At 34.1% G+C, this 25481-nt stretch overlaps 1 protein-coding gene across 22 annotated transcripts in view; it reads right to left on the reverse strand.

Moving 5' to 3' along the window:
* Positions 1 to 764: 764 nt before the first annotated feature.
* ODF2L (outer dense fiber of sperm tails 2 like) overlaps positions 765 to 25481 on the reverse strand; it is a 40726-nt gene continuing 16009 nt past the window's right edge. For 12 of the 22 annotated variants that reach the window (XM_086390944.1, XM_086390946.1, XM_086390955.1 and 9 more), the window contains 9 exons: positions 23311 to 23496; positions 20276 to 20385; positions 19395 to 19530; positions 12615 to 12725; positions 11236 to 11340; positions 6672 to 6757; positions 6427 to 6589; positions 3982 to 4107; positions 765 to 1733 (listed from right to left, as the gene is read on the reverse strand). In XM_086390944.1, coding sequence (XP_086247070.1) covers positions 1605 to 1733; positions 3982 to 4107; positions 6427 to 6589; positions 6672 to 6757; positions 11236 to 11340; positions 12615 to 12725; positions 19395 to 19530; positions 20276 to 20385; positions 23311 to 23496 — 1152 coding nt within the window. In that variant the 3' untranslated portion in view covers positions 765 to 1604. Of the gene's footprint in view, positions 1734 to 3981; positions 4108 to 6426; positions 6590 to 6671; positions 6758 to 8864; positions 9024 to 11235; positions 11341 to 12614; positions 12726 to 19394; positions 19531 to 20275; positions 20386 to 23310; positions 23497 to 25481 lie in introns of all 22 variants that reach the window. The other 10 variants (XM_086390933.1, XM_086390936.1, XM_086390953.1 and 7 more) reach the window with 1 other exon arrangement.

Here is a 25481-nt window from a genome sequence, read left to right on the forward strand (position 1 = left end):
GAATATGAATATCTCCCTCTTTTAATATCCATCTACCTATCCACAAACATCAACTAAGTGTCTATATACCAGGTCTTGTGTTGTAGCTGAAAGAGAAATAAGAAAACGTCAATAAGATACAGTTCTGTTCTTTAAGAGTTCAAAGTCTAGTGAAAAATACTCAAAAACCTTCGTTTTCTTTCTTGAGAGTATTTTTTTTTCTTTCATGAGAGTATTTCTTAAGGCTGCCTTTGCTTAAGGAGATGAAGAAAGAATCACAAGGGTCAAGCATGTAACACAAGTACTATGATTTAAAATTAAAAGGCAACACTAATATTGTTAGCAATTGTTAGGCAAAAAATGTGGCCAGTTTCTGAAATTATTGTATTTTTGAAAAATACTATGAAGCAATTGGGTCACTGGGAAGTAAGCCCCTGCAGATGATAACAGCAGTCTTAGGAGTGAGGGGATCAGAGAAAAGCAGGCCCTCATTTCTAGTTAGAGAAATAGATAAAACATCTTGGAGAGACTGAGCTCAGTTCATAGGCTGGACTGTGTAGTACACAACTTGCTGCTTTGAATGATCATTTGAGACCTGAGTGTCCTTTAAATAAACACCTCTCAAGTCATTCTCTGAGAGGAGTCACTATTACTTGATTCTTTGTCAATTATATCTGTCCCCTTGTAGAGTATCCTGACTTGACACATAGGGTAGGAGATTAGAGAGAACATCTTCTTGGTGTCTCTTCTACTCCATTCCAATAACAAAGATCTCACACTAAAGCTTCTTGGTATTAAAAGTGTTTATTTTGATCATCCCATGTGAGTTGGCCATGGGAAGGGGTAGGAAAAATCACTCCTCTTTAATCTCTCAGTTAACTCAGGGGTTTCAGAATGTCTACACTAATAATATCAATCACTAACATAAGATGAACAAAAAGAGACTATAAATTCACAGGAGAGACTAAAGACCTATTCTTTATAAAGAATGCATACCACCGTGTTTTCATCTGTCACTGTCAGCTGGCATTTAATAAAGCCATGACTTAAAATTCTATATTTAAAACCTGACAGAAATTATAATGGCATTTTAGCATATATTTGAAACAATATTAAGTACACTGAGACATTTGGCAACTTTAGAAAGTATGCAATTATATCATTATTAAAAATAATATTCAGAGTATTTTCTTTTATTATATTAATATATACACATATAGCACTATATAATGTAAAACAATTACATACATTATTTAAAATCATGTATTTGGCTTATAATTGGCCAAGGTTTATTACAAATTCATTTGAATGGTGGCTATAGTCACAAAGAATGATTCTAGCTTCTTTTCTGTGTATAAAATATTCTAGAAACCAAAATAAATTAAATAGATATTAACCAGAGTTAAGTGAAGACTATCCAGCAAAAAAGGAATACTAACATGTATCTTGTTTTAAAATTTCAATTGGATAATAAATTATGTTTCAAAAATCTTTACATAAAAGCTTAATAGCACCACTCATAAATCATAAAGTATAGCAACAGATAACATATTTATTTAATTTTTACCTAATTACTTTTTACTCATAGTAAAAATCTATTGTTTATAGAAAGTAAAGCCAAAAATTTATCCAAACATTGTTACATAAGAGGTTTTAAGAAACTGTAAATAATTCTTAATACTCTCATTTTGATTCTCTGACTTTTCAAGACTATGTTGTATTTCTTTCAAACATACTTCCTGATGTTGTGCTTTCTAAATAAAAAAAAGAAATAAAAATAGTTAATAATGACATTAATATCAAAGGATAGTCATAATATAAAAATTTATATACACACTAATTGAATACATGGTTTTTAATTTTTTAAAAGAAAAAACTTTAGAGCTCACTTTTCTTTAAAATCTAGAATAGAGCACACACATGGTTGATCTCTGTGACAGTTTGTTGTAATACACACCCACTTCGCTCCAAATTATTATATATTTTATATGATTAACTTAAATAGATTTTACTTAAAACTGTCACAATTTCTATTACATTTAACATGGCATATTTTAATACTAGTTTTTGTCATTTTCTTTGCCTAAAAGGCTGACTACTTTTGCTATCTTAAAATAGCAAAACTATTTTTGCTGTCTATAAACTAGACAGAATTCTAGTTTTGATAATATGAACATTTTATTTTTGGAATCTTTTAAAAACAAAATGAACTCAATATCATATGTGGTCTTTGAGGAAAACATTTAAAATGTAACGTATTTTTAAAATATTCAGTTGTGTGTAAATTCCCAAATAGATCTGTTCACTGAAAATATTTTAGATAGACAGGCTACAAATATCACCTACCTTCCAACTAAAATGTAGGAACCATGAGAAGAAAAATCTTTTATATCCTTCCTACCAGGTGTTCAATGACACCAGATACCTTCTGAAACTGAGCAATGCCCCCAAGGAAAGTATAGTGGGTGGTATAAAACAACTCGCCAGGCTGAAGTCTACAAAGTCATAGAATGACTATAATGGATCTTTGAGAAACATTGATTTTACTCAACACCTTGGAGGGAAAAATATTAATACAAATACACATAAGGTAGAATGCAAAATGAACATAGATTTTAAAATGTAAGTATATAATATATTCCAAAGACATTTCAGGCTTCTTGATCTAGAGTAGGCCGCTGAGGGTCACCCTTGGGTCTGCGTATCTATTCCCTCTCTCTCCCCCTGAAGCACTGGGCAGAAAATCTGAAGAGGCCTGCTGCTGTGGGGCGGGCACTATGGAAGACAGCAGCATACAATTAACTATGAGACAGCCTCTCAGGGTGCTTACAATTCAGATGGAGCTAAGGCGTGTGTATAAAACAAGTATCTGAAACTGCCAACTGAACTGCTCCCGGGAAGGGACAGAAATAAACCCATTTTTCAGCAATGTCTTAATCCAAGGTCAGAATTCTAAATTTTTACCACTGTAAAAATCATCAAGCTTAACTAAACATCAGATCTTAAATTTACTTATTTTAGCAGCTTTAACCAAGTACTAGGAATATTATAACACACATACCTTATTTTAATATACTCATTTTTTAGAAGTTTCAATTACACACAGAATATCGCACATTTTACAATATAACAGAAACTCTGACAGTGACTAAAAAATATTCTGAAATAAAGCGAAGGCCTGTGCTAAACTAAAGATGAGAAATGTTTTGTTCTGATTAAATTGCCATGAAACTTTTGATGGTAATAAAATTAAACTAATAATGATGGCTAAAATATCTAACTTTTGAACCTTTCAGGTTTTCAATGGTCTACATTCTTGGGAATGAAAAAATAGTTATCATGGAGTCTGGCTCCTGGAAAAAATAAAAGTATTATTATTTCCTATGTCACTGTTTAGTAGATAATTTTCAACTAAGTCAATCACAACTTGTGCTAGTTTTCATAGTATATTACACCAACCATTTCATGAATAGTTAGGAGAAAACATTAGAAGACTAACTAAACATAGCCAATTTGGTATTTTCATTTTATGACTGAGTAGACCCAAGCATCCACCTCATAAGCAGATATAACTAAAACATCTAAATCATCAACTTATAACTTCCTAAAATATAATATTCATTATTTAATACTATCAAAATCTATCATAGTGTTTATCTTAAAAATGAAAAATTCATAATAGAAAGAAAACAAGTAAATGATATTTGTAACTTTCATTAAGCATCTGTCATGTAAAAATAATATGCAGAGAAAGGGCCTGATGAGACTTTGGGGGAAATGTAATAGAAGCTACCAAGGATACAGGATAATAATTCCTTGGCCAAATGCTGACATTTTTATTTTTATGATTTATATTATTTGTTACTTTTAGTACTATTAGTAAAGTAATAGCCTTGATTCCCTTCACTTTGTATGTTAACTGTTTAACTAAAACTCCATGCTAAGAATGTTAAATGCTCACTTATTTTTAATGAAAATACATTAAGCCATACTAATACTTACGCTGTTCATTTTGCAAACAAGTTGATTTTGTTCTTCATTTTTCTTTCTAAGCTCATTTTCCAGATCTACTATTTTGACTTGTAAAGCCTTTTCTCTAGATGACATTTTCTCTATTTCTTCAGAAACCTGTAATTTTAATTGAAAGAATAAAAGAGCTAAATGTGCTTTCTTTAAGATATAATTTAAAGCCTTGACATAATTATACTGTATCTCTTCTTTCCAAATAGATATTATTTGGATATTAGACAACTTAACTACAAAGTGTTTAAGGGTGTTCTATCTTGAGAAACACATATAGCATAAGCATGCATTCTCCTGTTTGGTATGGAAGTATCTGAAAAAGTAGCTTGAAGTGGAAGACGTGTATATATTACCACAGATGTGACGTAGGCAGGTTTTCCCCAATACTATATTTCCACAATCTGCTGAGATTAACTGCCATGTTTTTACAGTATTTATCATGGCATCCAAAGTGGTGGTGGGACATAGAAAGTTCACAATCGATGCTGATTATAGACTTGGATGGAGAGAATTGGGGGCAGGGTAGATGATATTCACACCACACACACACACACACACACACACACACACACACACACACACACTAGATTGGTTTTTCATTCATTCACTTCCAAAATGGTCTGAATTTGAGTTTTCGTATTTCTCTGATGGTTTATTTCAGCAGAAAGTCTAGCTTAGCGATGTTATCCAAGGATTCAGATACATGGGAACCTATTTGCAGGAAAGGTGAGTTGGAACCACAAGAATGAAAGTGGAGGCAGAGACTAGTTCAGGAGCAAGGAGCTAGTATGAGGACTGTCCTCTAACCTAACTCCCACGGACTAAGTTCTAAGTTATTATAAAGTTATTTACAAAGATTTCTTGTGCACAAATTCCAAGGGTGATTGTGAGAGAAGAATTCTAACAGCATTTGAAGCTTTGGGAGAAAGAGCCCCCAGGACAAGTACCCATGTCCTTTACAATGCCCTGCAGTGTGGACAACAGTGACAGGGCAGTGACGGCACTCTTCACGCGGCAGTAGCTCCACATTTCACCGCAGCAGGAAGGAAAGGAGAGGGCAGACACATCTCTGAGGACTCTAAATACTTCTGAGAAGAAATCTGACAGCATCCAGCATTTCCAAGGTTCATGTAGTCTGAACCCAGGCTAAAGTCACTTCTCCTCCCACAGGCTGGGACTGAGAAACCTGGATTACATTTCTATCATTGGCAGTACATTTTACTACTCAGCTTTCATTCAACGATACGTCTTTCAAAGTCAACTTGAATAGCTTTCCCAGAGGTTAAAAAATACCAAAATATATCTGTGTGACACTTAAGAGTTCAAGGGTATCAGAAGTTCTCTCACTCTTGTGGAATTGCCTTTAACAGGATTGCGAAAGACCACAGGTGGAAGAGTTCAGAGAGACATTCAAAGTCTGGTGTTGGACATGTAAAGCCTGAGTTGCCTAAAAATGTTAAGAGGAGATAAATAGCAGAGCATACGAATTTAGATGTCAGGAAATAAAGAAGTCTGTGGCAGAGATATACTTCTGAGAGTCATCAGGGTATAGACAATCTCTTTCCAGTGTCATTCAATCCTATGAGGAAACTCATCTTCCCCATTTTACCAATTAAGAAACTAAAGTTTGGAAAGTAGCTTGCCCTGGGTTGGGATATAATGTGTCAGGGCCAGAATTAAAATCCACCTCTTGTGAATTCCAAAGCCCACGTTGTGTCTTTCAAGATTACATTTTCAAATTATTTGATAAATTTACCTCTTCTTTGAGATCTTCCTGAATCATTTCTCCACATCTCCAGATTGAACTAATCCACCTGGCAGTGCCCCTTGTGTCTTCCCTACATTGTAGCAACTACTTGCTGGATGATACTATCTGTTCACACGTTGTTTCCCTACTGAACTGTGAGTGTCCTGAGAGCTGAGGCCAGTTCTTACCCATCTGTGTATCAGAAGCACTAACAGAATGCTTCTCAACAGACAGTGAGATATTTATTAAATGCTTATCATATGGATTTAACTGGAAATTAATTCTTGTCCATATTTATTTTTACAACATTTGCCAAAAGGGAGTTGAGCTTTATAGCTCACTGAATCTCAATCAAAACCAAAAGGTTCAGTAACTTGCATATTTGCTTTGGTTTCATTTAAAAAAAAGAAGGGCGATTCCTATAAAGTGTTTTCCATTCCTGCCCTTTACCCTGCCACATCACCATTTATTTAGTGAAGTAACTCCAGACCAGTAACATATCTGTTTAGCTCCAAAAGGGAAAAGTAGATAAAAAACAAAAATGTAAGTACTCCCTTCACCCTGTCATCAGGATAAAAACAATAACTGTAGGTTTGGCAAGATGAGATATCGTCTGTTTAAAAAGATGACTCTTTGGTAATCTAATTAAAATGTTTCTAAATAAAGGCCATCTGTACCTTTTGTCTTCCTTCTTCTAAAGCAGCTTCCAGCTGTCTGGCCAGTGCTGTATATTCTGCAGATTTCTCTTTAAATTTAAGATTGCTGTGCTTAAGACATTCTTCTTGGTTTGCCAGCTTCTTTTCAAGCTCTTTATTTTCTGCATCCATCTGTTCTAATTTTCTTTTTACAGAAGACATATATTTTAAAATTATAGTGTGTAGAAAAAAATGTAATACCAACTTTAAGTCAATTTAATACTTACTGTTTAAGGTTTTCACACTTTAACTGAATAAGATAATTTTCCTCTTCCAGAGAAAGCTTTGTCAGAAGATTATGATTTTCGTCAACCTAAAAGAGAAAAAAGTTTTCTTGGTTATTTTCTTCATAAGTGACTTCCAGAGAAATCTACATAGTTTACTGCTAGAACAATTATAAAAAAGAAGATGGTATAAATATTATTACCCCTACACAGAGAGACACCAAGAAATATTACATTGTTAAAAAACAAATTCTTAAATTCCTGGATTTTTTTAAAAAACTATTGTTGCCTCATGGAAAATTATTTACTAAAATTGTTACTGAAAGATGGCAATTAAAACATTCTGAGTAATGTTTTATTGCAAAAGAACATGTATTTTGTTAAGTAAATGTGAAGATTTTAAACAGTAACCTCCTATTGTTGGATACTTAGGATTACTCTTACAGTTTTCTGATAATCACCTACAGACAGTGATTAATAATTGAATATCTGTGAAGTTGTAACTATTGAATAAAAAACATATTTGTGAGAAGCAAAACAAAACAGATAAGCAAATCAACCAAAGATACACTTGCCTACACCAAAACAATATTTTTCCCACTGCTTGACCCAGAGGGAGGGTATGGGGAGGGAGGAGGGAGGAGGGTTCAGGATGGGCAACACAGGTATACCTGTGGCGGATTCATTTTGATATTTGGCAAAACTAATACAATATTGTAAAATTTAAAAATAAAGTAAAATTTAAAAAAATAAATAAATAAATAAAAGCTAAAAACAGGACTATCATATGACCCAGCCATCCACTCCTGGGCCTATATCCAGAGAACATTATCATTTGAAAATATACATGCACCCCTACATTCACAGCAGCACTAGTTATAATAACCAAGTCGTGGAAGCAACCTAATTAAGGGTCCATTGATAGATGAATGAATAAAGAAGATATACTAAGTATATACAATGAAATATTACTCAGGCATTAAAAAATGAAATAATGCCACTTGCAGCATTATGGATGGACCTAGAGATTATGATACTAAATGAAGTAAGTCAAACAGAAGGAAGACAAATATCATATAATATATGTGGAATCTAAAAAAAATAATAGAAATTAATTTATTTACAAAGCAGAAATAGACTCACAGACACAGAAAACAAACTTATGATTATCAAAGGGGAAGTGGGGGAGAAGAATAAATTAGGATTATGGTTTAAACATACACACTACTATATATAAACTAGATAACAAGGATCTGCTATATAATGTGTGGAACTATCTCTCTCTCTGTCTATATCTATATCTATCTATCTATATATATATATACACATATATGAGAAACTAACACATTGTGAATCAACTGTATTTCAATAAAAATTTAAAAATAAAAATAAAACCCTTTAGACCTTTGACCTTCAAAAAAAATTTTTAAAAAAAAGCTACATTTAAATAATGCAGTTTTGAAAAAAAATTTTTTCTCATATTTCAGTTAGTGTGATTTGACACTTTCCTAGAAAGATCTCTTCTCAGAGATAAACTCAGCAAAGTTTTGTTTGAGTTCTTTTAAAAAGAGGATGATTTTCAATATTAAATCCAGATTAATTTGGAAGATAGGGAATTCTTCCTAAAATTATTTTGCAAATAAAAAGATGTGCCACCACCTTTGGATATGCTTCTTTGAAAAAAAAGATTAAAAAATATTTATTAAGTGTTTACTATGTTAGGCATTTAATTAAGAGACGGCTATATGAAACCCATGATCTCTCTCTTCTGATGCAGTGAAAAAGTATATGTTTAAAAAATTGAGAATAATCCAAATAAACTTGCACATAATTCTAACAGAAATAAATTCTAATTTTTATATGGTAAATTTCAATAATTTATCTTATCCTGACATCAAAAATATACATGTAAGCATAGCTTTGCTCCTTCTCTCATGCTATTACTATCCTCAAATGTTTAAATACAGATTTGTATGAATAAACTAAAAATTAGCAATTTTAACTACCATTTTTCATTATAAAATACTAACAAGAAGAGTTTACAAAATAATCACAGTATTCACAAGAAACTGACATTTTATCAACTTATTTAGATAAGAGTAAAATAATCAACCCCTGACAGGAGTGCCCTCAACTGGCGAAATTATTCCAAAGCATTTAACACATCTAACGAAAATCAAAATGATGGCTGGACACCTGGCCCTGAAGCTCCCTAACGGTGTGTGCCTGGTCTGCACACTTCCCCTTGTGGTGCTGCAGACTCTCCTGACACTCCTGAAGCCTCTGTTCCACCGCCGTCAAGGAACCGCGGACACGTTCTAACTCCTTCAGATGAGACTCCATCTGGCCTCTCATCTGAGTTGTAGCATTAGGGAAATAAGTGCAAGATCACACATTCAGCATCCATGTTTTTACTATCTTAAATACTACATATGCCTGTAATATAATAAATATTTTAGGTATAAGAGTTTATAAAAAGAGATTTAACCAAATAAATAAGAATAAACTTTAAGTTTGACTGTGCTAAATAAGAATGAAAAGTGAAACTTTCTCAGTCATATCTGACTTTTTATGACCCCACAGACTGCCGCCAGGCTCCTCTGTCCATGGAATTCTCCAGGCACATTCTGCCAATCCCTTCCCCAGGGGATCTACTCGACCCAGGGATTGAACCTGAGACTCCTGCATGACAGGTTAATTCTTTACCATCTGAGCCACCAGGGAAGCCCACCCGTTAAATTAGAATATAGAACACAAAAGTAGGTTGGACTTTAATTAGTGTACAAAAAGTTTGTTGAGTAAATGAATATGGTGATATTAGCTTGCAGGGCAAATGTTTAAATTACTTAGGAAAGTAAACTTTTGACACTGTCCTGTCATTATATGCAAGCACAGACATTACTAAGAAAGCTGGTACAGTAGTCTTCTGCTGTCCAGCCATCAGTCTGAAGTAACTATAGAATTTTGTCCAAAATTTGGTAACTCAGATATTTTGAATAAAGCAGCCTTGCTGCACTCAGCTTAGTCAGAATTAGTGAGGTTTGCTGTATGTAAATTCAAAATACCTAATATCAGTAGTATTCAGGAGACTACAATTTGATCATTAATGTTACTATGTTACTAAGAATAAATCTAACTGTACCTATATTATCTCTGGGCTGCTACAATTCCTCACGGTGGCACTTTTGTAGAGATGTGACAAGAAGCAACCATAAAAATTGCTTGAACTGATAATTTAGAGGAAATAACAAGACACAGGGCACCTGGGATGTTCATAGGGAAGAAAAACAAAAGCTAGACTTTTCCCCAAGACAGGGAATACCGAGAGCTACTATGCAACATCAGGCCTTCTGGACGACAAATGATAAAATTAGAAAAATGCCTGCCTCTGGGTCCCCAAACATCTAAGAGCCCATGACAAAGACAAGAAACTTAAAACAGTGGACAAGAAAAAGGAAGCATGGACAAGAAAAAGGAAGCATTTCACTTTAAAAAATAGCTTATCTGGTTTAATACCAGTAAGAAAACACTGTGACCTCATAGTATCTGAAAACCCTGCACAGGCTCCAGCCTCTTCAGCCTTTTGAACAGGTTTTCTAAAATGGACTTTTATTTATAAAAGTTGCCTATAAAAGAGGAGGCATTTGCATTGGTATGTCTCATGAGAAAAAGTAACCAAGAGGTATGAAATGATTTCTTCTGTGGTCTACTAAAAATAGGTGAAAAGTAGTAAGTTGCACATCTGATGGGCTACCTTTCTCTCTTTTAACCAGCAGAGAAGCCTGCTCTGACTGACCTCTTCTTCACACTGGTGTCTTACTCAGACTTCTCAATTCCAAGATGTGGGGACAACCCAGAGACAGTCACCTTATTACACTCAACTAACCAGTAACATCCCATGACCTCCCTAGCTGGGAGTCAGGGATGTCAGCGTCCTAAAAGTTTCACTGCTTCCTTACCAAAAGCAATGTGAGAAGACCCAAAAAAGGATGCGATTTCATTTAAAAACTTAAAAATATTCACAAAAACATCATAACTTGCCAACACTGACCTTCCCCTCATTCTTTTGCAATAGGGTGAAAAAAAAAGGAAATGATTTTGTTTTGGGGGAAAAAAAAAAGAAAAGGGTTCTTTTTGCTTTTAATGTTACTTTTCTTCCAAAAAAGCATTTAGAAGAGAATATTTTGTTTTTTTACACAAAAGATTTAGTATCAGAATAAAAAAGGTGAGATTAAAAATGAAAGATAGTCAACTTTGCATGAAGCTCAGTGATAACCATTTTTTGATGCTACTTAAGTCTCCTCTTGTATCAGAAAAATTAAACATTTATGTTATTTTTTAAATATTTAGGAAAAAATTTTAAAATATATTAACACATTTCAGGTCTGGAAGACACATTACTTACTTAGAAAACAAATTGCCACAGAAATCGAGAACAGATAATTCCTAAGTCTAAACTAAAGAAAATGAAAGAATTTATATAAAATTTATATAAAAGAATTCATATAAAATTCATACAGTACAAAACATAAATAAAACATTTTATTATTTAAAATGTCAAACTAACCTTTTTTAATTTTTTATTTTTGTTTTTTGTTATTAGGCTATTTTCTTGTAGCAAATTTTTGCATCTGCTTTTTACCATTTCAGCTGCTTCTTGCACCTTTTGTATCTGAAAATAAAATATATTACAGTAATATGCATTATTTTCTTATTAGGACCATTATATGAAATAAAAAGCTAAAACTGTGAATTTAAATTTTAAAATTTCTATTTTAAACCCATTATCATTACCCTATTAGTACCATCAGTATGTTTATCTAATGTTATTCCTTCTTTAAATACAAGAATCACTCAGTGCTCTACTCTAATCCATAATCCTTGTGTGATTTACCTGTCTTTTCCCATAATACTTCTAGAATCTTCACCTGAGCTCTGAACTTTAGAGAGAGACCTTCATTAGCAGGTCAATGTAACTTTAAAGAATTGGTCTCTGGTCCAAACTAGCTCCCAAAGCAACTATTTCACTCTACACATCAAAATCTGTTAAATAAAAAACAAAAAACCTAAGCACTTTTTACAAGACCCAGAGCCAAGAATATACTCATTCACAGTATTCTTCATGGAGGGTTAAATCAGAACAACCAGCTGGAAGACCCAGATGATATTTTCAGTGAGGCATCACACAGTCCATCACAGCCTCCACTCTTAGCTCTAGCAGGGATAACTGGAATATTCTAACTGAATTTTAGTCTCAACTCCAGTTTCCCATCTAAACCATGGGAATGGAGTCCTTCCTACTTACCTACATTATTTCCCTCCTTCAGCTTTAACCTTTAGTTCATTATCCTTCGATTCAAACACTCTCTTTCATGAAAATAAGGTCCTTGTTGACCAATTTGTTACCCATCATTCAAGGACCTGCATATGTCTCATCTTTCAAATGAAGTTTTTCTTAAATACTGTATTTCTAAATCGTAAGCTTTTCTATAAATTACCAATTAACACATGCTCTATTCAATACATATGTTCTTTTCCAGGTATTTCATGAGAATAAATCTGAATTATACTTTATTAAGATGCAAAGAGGAAATATTGTGCTTTAATGACCCTTGAATGGAGTCATTATTCTAAATCAATACCATTAACAATACAAGATGACAAATATAACTAAAATTAACTAACAAGATTACTATAAGTTCCATTACACCTATGCAATTAATTTTAGATCACTTTTAGGAATATCCAATATAAACAGCGCATTCAAATTAGGAATAAGAGGAATCATTTTATGAATTTGGGACCTTAAGAAATATTTTGAGATAAATCATATTTTATCACAATAACTCCACCTTTCCTCAGTTCTGCTTTTTTAAACCATAAACAAATACAGTGTTTAAATTATCTACCAAGTTTAACAAACATTAAAATAAATGCAATGGTTACCTGAGTTTTATAAACTTCAATAAGGGTTTTCTGTTGTTTTTCTACTTCTTGCAATTCTAAGAGTTCATTTTCAACAGAGGCAATCTCATCCTTCAAAGTAGCAAGTGTAGTCTATTAAGGAATATATAAATAGATTTTATAAATCATTAGAATTCATTTGTACTTTGATGCATTAAAAATTAATTCATTTATCAACGAAGCTAATAAAATTAACTTATTTCTGACTGCATATAATTACCATTAAAATTAAGAATTTCAAAAAGTTATTTATTAAAAACATATTTTTAAACTTTAAAAATGTATTGACATAAAAGACTTGAACAATAGAAAGCCCACTTTCCTGGAAGGGAGACTCAATACTATTGACATATCAGTTTTTTACAAATCAATACAACTTTACTATAATTACAACCAAAACAGTTGAGGGGAAGAGGAATATGAGAAAATTAACTTAAAATTCATGTGGAAAAATAGAAGAGACTAATAAAAATTTTAAAGGATACTAAGTAGAGAATCTCAGTACTTATTACATATTAAAATGTATGCTGTTGTTCAGTGACCAAGTTGTGTCTGACCCCTCTCTATATAATACAGGGGTCTATGGAATAGAAAAAAAAATACATTAAGATTATATTTATTATATGACAAAGATTGGATTTTTAAATAAACGGGGAAAATATGGATCACCATAATGGTAATAAGAAAATCATTCATTAGGAAAAAACAGGTTAACAATACACCTTCAGCAAACATGATTTTTACATTGGTCAATTATACATTTATTTTAATGTGTTAAATATTAAAAAAAATTAAGCTTACACTTTTTTTCACAGAAGATTCAGGTAAAATCTGATTTAATTTTAGAATAGTAAAAACCTAACTAAGCATAAAATCAAAAGACGATATCAAGAACTGTAAGAGTCTGAAATTTTTACCCTCCAAGACTACCAGTTAGCCTAGCACAGTCTCATGGATACTAGCAGAAGACACAAGACTCCTGGGTGAGTCTTATATCAGTGTTTGTGTTAGTTTCCTAAGCCTCACTTCCTCCAAAGCAATACCAAGAGGGCTGATGACACCTGTACACATAGGGAGACACACAGAGAAGCAACTCCAAATTTAGGGAACCCAAATCTTTTATAACAGGCAGTAAGCCTGTTTGGTAGAAGGAAACACTACTATCTTCCAAGGATGTTCGCTATACAAACATCCTTGAAAAGATAAGTCTGTTTCTGGATCATAGTCAGTATGCTGCTCCCAAGATGTGCAGAAATGTGAGAGACTCCAAAAGGAAGCCGTAAAGGGAAAAAAAAAAAAAATATATATATATATATATATATTATACACATACACACACATACACATATACATACATAGGTTCATGTGTATCTCCAAAATTTCAGAGCCCCTCAAAGTATTAAACAGGCTAACAAAATGTGCAATAAAGTAAAGGATTATGACAAAAGATTAATATCCTAATATAGAGAGAACCCTTATATAATAATTTTGAAAAAAAAAAGACATGTAAAGGATAATTAGTAGGTAATTCCAAAAGGCAGAAATGTAAATGATGAAAAATACATGAAAAAAATATCCTGACCAGTTATTACAAATGCCCTAAGCACTGGATATAGTCTTTTAGTAGTGAACATAAAAAGCAAAAACCCCTTCCATCATGAGCTTAATGTACTCCATGTATAGACAGACAAAAACAAGGAGTATACAGACAAAGAAAACAACAACAAGATGAAAGATATATCATACATGATAGCAAGATAGTAAGGACAAGATGAGAACGGGCTACCAGGAAGGCCTCCTGAAAAAGAGACTCTGGAGTAAACACCAAAAGGATGTGCTGCCCTTTGAGGGAAGAGGCCATAGTGGGAGAAAACCTGGTCAGTTAGAGGAAAACAGAAAGAAGGCCAATGTAGCAGAAAGCAAGAAAAAGGGAAGTGTGGAAGAAGATAAGGTCAGAGAGGCAATGTCAGAGGTCAGATAGTATAATGCCTTGTAGATGTTTACTCTATTAACCAAGAGCAGTGGCATGGTCTGAAGATGACTTACATTTTTATAGGAACTACTCTACTATTACCAACCGAGAGCCAGACATCCTGGAATGTGAAGTAAAGTGGGCCTTAGAAAGCATCACTACAAACAAAGCTAGTGGAGGTGATGGAATTCCAGTTGAGCTATTCCAAATCCTGAAAGATGATGCTGTGAAAGTGCTGCACTCAATATGCCAGCAAATTTGGAAAACTCAGCAGTGGCCACAGGACTGGAAAAGGTCAGTTTTCATTCCAATCCCAAAGAAAGGCAATGACAAAGAATGCTCAAACTACCGCACAATTGCACTCATCTCACACACTAGTAAAGTGATGCTCAAAATTCTCCAAGCCAGGCTTCAGCAATATGTGAATCGTGAACTTCCAGATGTTCAAGCTGGTTTTAGAAAAGGCAGAGGAACCAGAGATCAAATTGCCAACATCCGCTGGATCATGGAAAAAGCAAGAGAGTTCCAGAAAAACATCTATTTCTGCTTTATTGACTATGCCAAAGCCTTTGACTGTGTGGATCACAATAAACTGTGGAAAATTCTGAAAGAGATGGGAATACCAGACCACCTCACCTGCCTCTTGAGAAATCTGTATGCAGGTCAAGAAGCAACAGTTAGAACTGGACATGGAACAACAGACTGGTTCCAAACAGGAAAAGGATACGTCAAGGCTATATATTGTCACATCCTGCTTATTTAACTTATATGCAGAGTACATCATGAGAAGCGCTGGGCTGGAAGAAGCACAAGCTGGAATCAAGATGGCCGGGAGAAATATCAATAACCTCAGATATGCAGATGACACCACCCTTATGGCAGAAAGTGAAGAGGAACTAAAAAGCCTCTTGATAAAAGTGAAAGAGGAGAGTGAAAAAGTTGGCTTAAAGCTCAACATTCAGAAAACAAAGATCATGGCATCTGGTCCCATCACTTCATGGCAAATAGATGGGGAAACAGTGTCAGACTTTATTTTTTTGGGCTCCAAAATCAGTGCAGATGGTGACTGCAGTCATGAAATTAAAAGACGCTTACTCCTTGGAGGGAAAGTTATGACCAACCTAGATAGCATATTCAAAAGCAGAGACATTACTTTTCCAACAAAGGTCCGTCTAGTCAAGGCTATGGGTTTTTCCAGTGGTCATGTATGGATGTGAGAGTTGGACTGTGAAGAAGGCTGAGCACCAAAGAATTGATGCTTTTGAACTGTGGTGTTGGAGAAGACTCTTGAGAGTCCCTTGGACTGCAAGGAGATCCAACCAGTCCATTCTGAAGGAGATCAGCCCTGGGTGTTCTTTGGAAGGAATGATGCTAAAGCTGAAACTCCAGTACTTTGGCCACCTCATGCGAAGAGTTGACTCATTGGAAAAGACTCTGATGCTGGGAGGGATTGGGGGCAGGAGGAAAAGGGGAGGACAGAGGATGAGATGGCTAGATGGCATCATCGACTCAATGGACGTGAGTTTGAGTGAACTCTGGGAGTTGGTGAGGGACAGGGAGGCCTGGTGTACTGCAATTCATGGGGTCACAGGGAGTCGGACACAACTGGGTGACTGAACTGACATACCTACAAAAGAATGAGACTAGAACACTTTCTAACACCGTACACAAAAATACATTCAAAATGGGTTAAAGACCTAAATGTAAGACCAGAGACTATAAAACTCTTAGAGGAAAACATAGGCACAACACTCTCCGACATAAATCTCAGCAAGAACCACTATAACCCACCTCCCAGAGTAATGGAAATAAAAACAAAAATAAACAAATGGGACCTAATTAAACTTAAAAGCTTTTGCACAACAAATGAAACTATAAGCAAGGTGAAAAGACAGCCCTCAGAATGGGAGAAATAATAGCAAACAAAACAATTGACAAAGAATTAATCTCCAAAATATACAAGCAATTCATACAGCTCAATACCAGAAAAATGAACAACCCAATCAAAAAAATGGGCAAAAAACCTAAATAAACATTTCTCTAAAGAAGACATACAGATGATTAATAAACCTAAGAAAAGATGCTCAACTTCACTCATTATTAGAAAAATGCAAATTAAAACCACAATGAGGTATCATCTCATGCCGGTCAGAATTGAATCATCAAAAAGTTCACAAACAATAAATGCTGGAGAGGTTGTAGAGAAAAGTGAACCCTCTTTCACTGTTGGTGGGAATGTAAACTAGTACAGCCACTATGGAGAACAGTGTGGAGATTTCTTAAAAAATTGCAAACAGAACTGCCATACAACCCAGCAATTCCACTGCTAGGCATACACCCAGAGGAAACAAGAACTGAAAGAGACACATTTCAGACACATCTCAGTACCCCAATGTTCACTGCAGCACTATTTACAATAGCTAGGATATGGAAGCAACCTAGATGTCCATTGGTAGATGAATGGATAAGGAAGTTGTGGTACATATACACAATGGAATATTACTCAGCTATAAAAAGGAACGTATTTGAGTCAGTTCTAATGAGGAACCTGGATGAACTAGAGCCTATTATACAGAGTGAAGCAAGTCAGAAAGAGAAAGACAAATTATACTAACACGCAAATACGTATATTAACACATGTATATAGAATTTAGAAAGATGGTACCAATGATCCTACCTGAATGGCAGCAAAGAAGACACAGATGTAAAGAACAGAATTTTGGACTCAGTGGGAGAAGGCAAGGGTGGGATGATTTGAGAGAATACCACTGAAACATGCAAATACATTACCATATGTAAAACAGATGACCAGTGCAAGTTCAAGGCATGAAGCAGGGCACCCAAAGCTGGTGTTCTGGGACAACCCAGAGGGATGGGGTGGGAAGAGAGGTGCAAAGGGGATTCTGGATAGGGGGACACATGTATACCTGTGGCTGATTCATGTTGATGTACGGCAAAATCCATCACAATATTGTAAAGTAATTATCTTCCAATCAAAATAATAGGAAAAAAAAGAATTGTTCGATAAATATTGAATGAGAACTAACTATATGTCACACCTCCCCTAGGCATCCTCTGCATAAAAGATGGGAGTTTGTGAGGAAAGATTTATCCTAATTGAGGAGACTTTGGGAGGAAGGAGCATTTAAACTGAACTTTAAAGAAAAGGTAGGATTTAAATACTTGAGAAAAAAAATTCCAAACTGTAAAAATAGTAAGACTATAGGGATAGAGGAAAATATGAACAAACTGCAGGAAATAAGGAGTATTCATATTTGGCTAGAGCTCAGGATCACTTGGAGAAGGCAAGGGCACCCCACTCCAGTACTCTTGCCTGGAAAATCCCATGGAGGGAGGAACCTGGCAGGCTGCAGTCCATGAGGTCGCTAAGAGTTGGACATGACTGAGAGACTTCACTTTCACTTTTCACTTTCATGCATTGGAGAAGGAAATGGCAACCCACTCCAGTACTCTTGCCTGGAGAATCCCAGGGACGGGGGAGCTCGGTGGGCTTCGGTCTATGGGGTCGCACAGAGTCAGACACGACTGAAGCGACTTAGCAGTAGTAGCAGCAGGATCACTAGGAGGCTCCATTATCTAGTCTCCCTTGTAACTAGAGGAAGCCATATGAAAGTGAAAGTGAAAGTGAAGTAGCTCAGTCGTGTCCCACTCTTTACGACCTCATGGACTGTAGCCTACCAGGCTCCTCCCTCCATGGGATTCTCCAGGCAAGAGTACTGGAGTGGGTTGCCATTTCCTTCTCCAGGGGATCTTCCCAACTCAGGGATCGAACACGGGTCTCCCACATTGCAGGCAGACGTTTTAACCTCTGAGCCACCAGGGAAGCCCAGAGGAAGCCATATATTAATACCTAAATAAGGAGACGAATCAAATGGTATGGAACTTTCAGGAAGTCTCCATAAAGAGGAGGAAATGGGGAAAAGGGGAGAGAGAATTCATCTTTTGTTTCCCTCCATCCTGTTGTTTGAATCTTGGAAATATAATGGATGGAGCCCCATCACCCATTTGAATGGCAGGGTAGAGAGCCTAAAAGTAGCTCAGTTCTCTGATGCCACTCGGGTTTTGAACTGCCAATTTTCGCCTTTTTTTCCCCATAAACAGATTTTTTTCTGTCTTCTATTTACTGTTCTCCAAAAACAGTATTAAGGAACTGAAAATGATGTCATCCTCTTTAGTCAGGTCTCATCAGCTTATACATATCTATGAGTGGGAACTCAAATATCCTTTTTCTCAGGAAGTATAAAATCTTCTACATCTTTTCTCTGGTACATAAAAACTCAATTGTCCCTCAGATTTGATTAAGTTGGAAAATTCTTTCCAGTTATGAAGCAGCCAAAAATATACTTTCTGGTTTCAAATGGACCAAGCCTGAGGCTATATCCTACCATAACCATGACACCTAGAAATAATCTTATGTGTTAAAGTTAATGTATTTTTGGAGAATAAATAAATTCTCTTAGGTTGAGACAAAGAGATAGTTATTCAGCTTCATAAATGTTATTCAGTACTACTGAAAATAATTTTTACATGTATCTGTGTATACAACTGTAAACATTCAAATATATAAGTATTGTCCATATATATGTATGTAAAGATACAAAGATATAGTTTTAGAATTGCTTATTATAATGATATTCTAAAACTCTGAGAAACATAAAAGATAAATGATACAACTTTACTTCTAAAAATGTTGTTACTTCAAGCTACTTCTACAAAGGACTAAGTTGTCATTATACAACATGATATACATACACACAAACACATAATACCTTTAATTTTGTATTCTCAAGATTCAGAGTTTCATTTTCATATTCAATTGAGTGAAGTTTTCTAAGAATTTCTTCACATGAAATTTTTCCATGCTCTTCCATTTTCTTCAGATCTTCCAAAAGATTAATGATTTGCCTTTATAAAAACCATAGAAATTTTCATTCAAACAACATATATCTTAAGTGTACTTCTGAAGTTATTCTTTGTAAAGTACAGTTTCAAAAGTTAATCACACTCAGAACAAAGGAAATAGGAAACCATAATCTATAAGGTTACTTCTACCTGAGTAATGATTAGAAATAATTATCCATTGATGACACTAATGAAAAATTACACAATATTCCCTTGGCTAGTCAGTAAAACATCTAAACTATGATCCACAGGTAGGACTGTCTTTCTGTCATTCATACATGCATACACACATACGCACAATTTGGGGAAAGAGTTAGAGTTAAATAAAAGTATCAAGTGAGATAATAAACAATCTTTAGAAGCAAATAATACTACTTTTCAATGAAAAAATTGAAGAAAATATACAAAAAGTGAAACATTCAAAAGCAAATATATAGTTCTTTATTAACTTATTAATAATAAATAACAAAATATAAAACATACATATTTTTACTCAGATTTTCTTTGTTATGCATTTAAGACAACTTAAGGATCAATAATTTGTGAATAAAAATGCATTTTAATGGGTAATAATTTTTAATTGTATTTTTAGAGTAAGAAAAGTTTATAAATTATAAATAGCAAACATAGCAAATCAGACAATAGCTTTACCATACGTAATTCATAGGAACCATATATAAACTACTCAAAGAGGAAAGAACTGAAAACATTTCTTATAAAATAGTAAAAAGACTCTTTTTTTTCTTACTTTTTCATTGTTTCGATCTGAACTTCCAACTCAGTTTTCTCTATTACTATTTTCTCATAATGACTTTTCCAGGCATTGGAAGCTGAAACTGTTTCAGACAACTTGGCTTCCTAAAAAATACATAAAGTACTCATCTTGTAATTTAATAACACTAGTTTTGTTCTAAAAACAAATACATTATTAACAAGGAAACACTCATCCTATAAGTTATGGAACTTTTGTTACAGAAAATTTCAGTGTACAAATCTGAATGCAGGAAAACTTTAAAGTAAATTTTAATAATGACTTTATAACACTATTACTTTATATGCATATAATAACAGTTCTAACAACATTTTAAGGATGTTAACACACCTATTTTAAAAAAATGTTTCATAATTACTGAAGATAATTCCCTTTATATTTACTGAATTCTTGTCTTTCTCTGACTTCTTTCACTTAGAACATCCTTCAAGTCCAGCCCTGTTGTTGCAAATGGCAAAAGTTCATTTTTATGGCTGAGGAATATTCCTGTGTGTGTATACACTACATCTTCTCTATACAGTCATCTGTTAATGGATACTTAGTTGTTTTCACTGGAGAAGGCAATGGCACCCCACTCCAGTATTCCTGCCTGGAAAATCCCATTGATGGAGGAGCCTGGTAGGCTGCAGTCCATGGGGTCACTAAGAGTCGGACACGACTGAGAGATTTCACTTTAAGTTTTCACTTTCACGCACTGGAGAAGGAAATGGCAACCCACTCCAGTGTTCTTGCCTGGAGAATCCCAGGGACGTGGGAGCCTGGTGGGCTGCCGTCTATGGGGTCGCACAGAGTCGGACACGACTGAAGCGACTTAGCAGCAGCAGCAGTTGTTTTCATATCTTGGTTATCATAAATAATGTTGTTATGAACTTTAGGCTACATATCTTTTTAAATTAGCTTTTTGGGTTTTTGGGCCTTTTTGGATAAATATACAGGAATGAAACTTCTGGGTCATATGATAGTTCTATGTCAAGCTATTCTGTATAGATCACTCTACTGACTCTCAACAAATAACTGTCAAATGAATCTACTCTTTACAAATTCACCTAAAGAGCTGTAGCCATTGTACCCCTCTCTAAAGAAAGACAAATTCACTAGAATGACAAGGGTGCCAATAATTACTAATCAAAAGACTTAGAAGTAGTGATATGAGCAGTTTACATTTATTGGGTGCTTCCTTCTTTCCTACCACTGAACAAGTGTTTATTCAATATTTACTATATGCGAGACTTTTTTTTTTACATTTTTACAGTAATCTTTTTAATGTATTTAAAAAAGACTAGTATTCTGTTTTTATATTACATGTAAATGAATGTTAATATGCACTATGAAGGATATGTTTGGCAATTATATTAGAATATAAATTAAGATATTTAGAAATTTTGCCTATAAAATAAGTGCTAAGAAAAAAATTTAAGACATTGATGTGATTAACTGTTGTGGGGCTATTTCAAAAGGAGCAGTCAAGGAAGGCCCGTGTGAAGAGATATCAAGTAAAAAGATACCAGAGTGATTTTTAAAAGAATCAGCTATTATAGAACCTGAGAAGAACATTACAGCCAGAGGCAACAGCATAGAACAGTGAAACAAACACAATACCCACATTAGAGGAATAGAAAGGAGGTTAATGTGGCAAAAATGCAGTCTGACAGACACTGTGCTTTGACATATATTTTCTCATTTATTCCTATAGGAGACAGGCAGTATTATTATCCCCTATTTGATAGATAAAGAGCCTAAAGCTTAGAGAGGTTAAGTACCTTACCCAAAGTCACCAGGTTAACAAGTGGCAAAGTCTTCCTATACTATGATCTGGGGCAAGAGTGACATCGTGCTAGTTAAAAGAAAATCCCAAGAATGTTAATGACTCAATTAGTTTTTAACACACAGGAATATTTTCAGCTAGGCCTTCAGCCTTACAGATTTTGCACTTAGTCCTCAAGTCTTTTATCTAATTAAATTCTTCTGAATGTAGGTTAAATATTAAGAGTTTTAAAATGTTCACAGTTGAGCTTATAAAACATTAGGTTGTTTTGTTTATATGACCATTTATGCAAGTCTGTTTTCATTTCATTCGTATCTAAGTTCTTAAGATTTGGGATACCAATGATACTTAAAAAGAGTAAATATTTTATTACTTGGTAACTGAATAAACACAATTCATCAAAAACAAAGCACTAAGTCAATTTTCAACTTTGTTAATAAACCCAAAGATAACTTTCACATGGTGGGTTTACATCAGCACATGTATTTAAATATATTATAGAGTTTAAGTGAAGTGAATTACTGAATAAAGTCATATGGTCTAATAATACTAATCAGCATTTCCCAAACTGGTATTCCTTAGATTCCCATGGACAGAGGAGCCTGGTAGGCTCAAGTCCATGGGGTCACTAAGAGTCAGGCACAACTGAGTGACTTCACTTTCACTTTTCACTTTCATGCATTGGACAAGGAAATGGCAACCCACTCCAGTATTCTTGCCTGGAGAATCCCGGGAACAGAGGAGCCTAGTGGACTGCCGTCTGTGGGGTCGCACAGAGTCGGACACGACTGAAGCGACTTAGCAGCAGCAGCAGCATTCCTCAGAATCAGTTCCAAGAGTTACTTTGTGAATAAAAGAATTCTGCAGCTAACTAAGTGGTGGAAAACTCTGAATTCAATACCCTCCTTGACGTTGAAGGCCTTCTCAGAGCCTTTGTTAACGTACTTTAATTTAACGTTAATATGCAATGTAAATTTCCAAGGGTGAACATGTATGAAGTGGTACAAGCCAATGTAATCACAGGTGCTTTGGAACTTACACATCCTTTAAACAAAGTCCCAAGGAAACGCTGATGTAAATCAAAATGCAAATCTGTCACTTTATGTAATCTTTCAAAATAAAGACGAAAGCAAAATTAGTATGAGTAAAGTTTTTCTAACAAGATAATTATACTAAGTGTTATGAAGTTAAGTACATAAACTAAGTACATAAAACAATTCTTTAAGGAAGAATGTATATAACTCACCTGCTCTCTAATTTGGGAAGTAAGGTTTTCCATGTCTCCAGTAAAATGTTCAATCCTTTGTTTGTAAATTTTAGATGCCTTTTTTAGAGCAATAGTTTTTTGCCTACTTGATTCTTTCATTGCTACAGCCTCATACTTATTCTTTTTCAACTGCAAATTCCATTCTGATATTTGGGTTTCTAAGCTCTAAAAAATATCAGTGGTAGTTATTTTAGAATGTCAATGTTGACATAAACATTGTTAAAATATGTAAGTAATCTCCCACACAGAATTTATGAAAAAGACTAATAAGTTTAGTAAAAAGCAAAACAGTGAAGAAAGGTGATTTCACCAATGTTTATTTGTAACCAGTTATACAGTGCAAATTTAAAATGTATAAACCTATATAAAGCTAATACTACTCTTACTAAGAAGCTAATACTGGTGATTATGGCAGAAACACTAATTCCCTGAAAACCTTTTTGATTAACTAGAATTTTTTAATTTCACATCTAGAATATTATATATAGCACTCACTAGTTACTGCAAATCAAAAAAAAACAAAACAATGTAATTAAGCCAGAGACAATTCAAACAGTAGGTACATAAAGCTCAAAGGAATCAGTAGCTCCCCAAATATATTAGGACTCTAGTTCAAATTATAAATGCTTAAAGGATATATAATCAAAATCTATAGATTATGAAGAGTATAAACAAAAACTTATTTGCTATATTTTAATTTACTAGAATTAAGGGGGAAGTCTTGACATTTCAAAGAGTTACATCAAGACAATAAAAGTACTACTTTGCCCAGTAAGTAGTAAGTTTAGTGAAGCTATTATTCTAAGACCACACAGGGTTCCAGAAAGGACTACCAGATCAGTAGGAGTCATTAAGGGTAAAAAGATGTTTGGTTATCTTTTTACCCAAAGGTAAGGCATGTTTTTATCCACTGAGTCTGATAATGTTAATTGACATAACTTTCCTTACATATCTCTTGGGGATATAACTAAACACAGAATATTAGGTTGGGTCGATGATGAATATGATTTAGTGTGATAACTCAAGTTTTAATTTCAAATTATCTTAAAACTTTGTATTTTATTTTATTTTATTTTTTTTTGCTCACATGGATTTTATTGTTTAGTGGATCAATGAATTCCTAGTCCACCTAGAAGGCCATAAGCCTAATACAATGAACCACAGATACAGCAAGAAGAAACACACTGTTGTGAATAAATCAAAAATTGTGAGACTTCCCTATTTCGTAATTTATACCCCATATGGCCCTTAAATCACACACTTTAGAAACAGGAAGAAATCTGGAATCAGTTCCAAATAACCAAACATTAAGAAAATACATTGCTCACTTTGTTACTTTGTATTTTAAAGCATCTGAGTACTAAGAACTTAAAGACTTAAGGTTTTAACGTTTCTACGTTTCTTAAAAGTTGTGTGTTTCAGAAAAGAATGCAAAATTATTAAAGACTTTAAGTTTTAGTCTTCCATTTCCTGGACAATCATTTTAATAAAAAAAAAAACAAAGGAGTTACAGTAAAAGATGGAGCTTTTCTACCTATGATCAACAAAAAACTACACTTAATTTTCAGTAAAACTGAGTTTAAGAGATACATCTTAAACAAGATCTAAAGGCTTGATCTCTTTGGAAAGTAACTTCACAAACTAAGAGAAGAAGCAAAACATTCTTAAATTGTCTTTTAAAATCTCTATAAACTAAAAAACCCCATTTTAACAAGTAAACAAGGAAAACAAACTGCAATATAGTTAAGTCAGCTTTAGAGAAAGGAAGAACCCTTCCCAACCCAAGAAAAACAGCTGTACTTTCTCTAAGAAACCACAGGGTGTCATCACCACATCATGAATGACAGGCACACTTACCACTAAGGGTAAAACAGAGTTTCTTTGAACATGGATCCACAAGACTTTTTTACTAGATTATCAAATCCCATGCTCAACCACTATTAGGAAGTGTGCTGAAACTATGAAATTATTTTTATAGTTTCAAAATAACCCCGTCACAGTCATTTGCCAAATGAATGGATATATATTTTAAACCAACTATTTGCCTTTTCCTCTTTCCAAAGAATTATACTTGCAGTATATTATAAAGATAATTATCCTGTCTCCTCTAAAATGTGAAAATCTTCTAACTCTAATTGACATATTTTAAA

The sequence above is a fragment of the Bos grunniens genome, chromosome 3 (genome assembly GCF_055505025.1).
Source record: "Bos grunniens cultivar Pamir isolate PY7600 chromosome 3, Bosgru_T2T1.0, whole genome shotgun sequence".
In the NCBI taxonomy this organism is placed as follows: domain Eukaryota; kingdom Metazoa; phylum Chordata; class Mammalia; order Artiodactyla; family Bovidae; genus Bos; species Bos grunniens.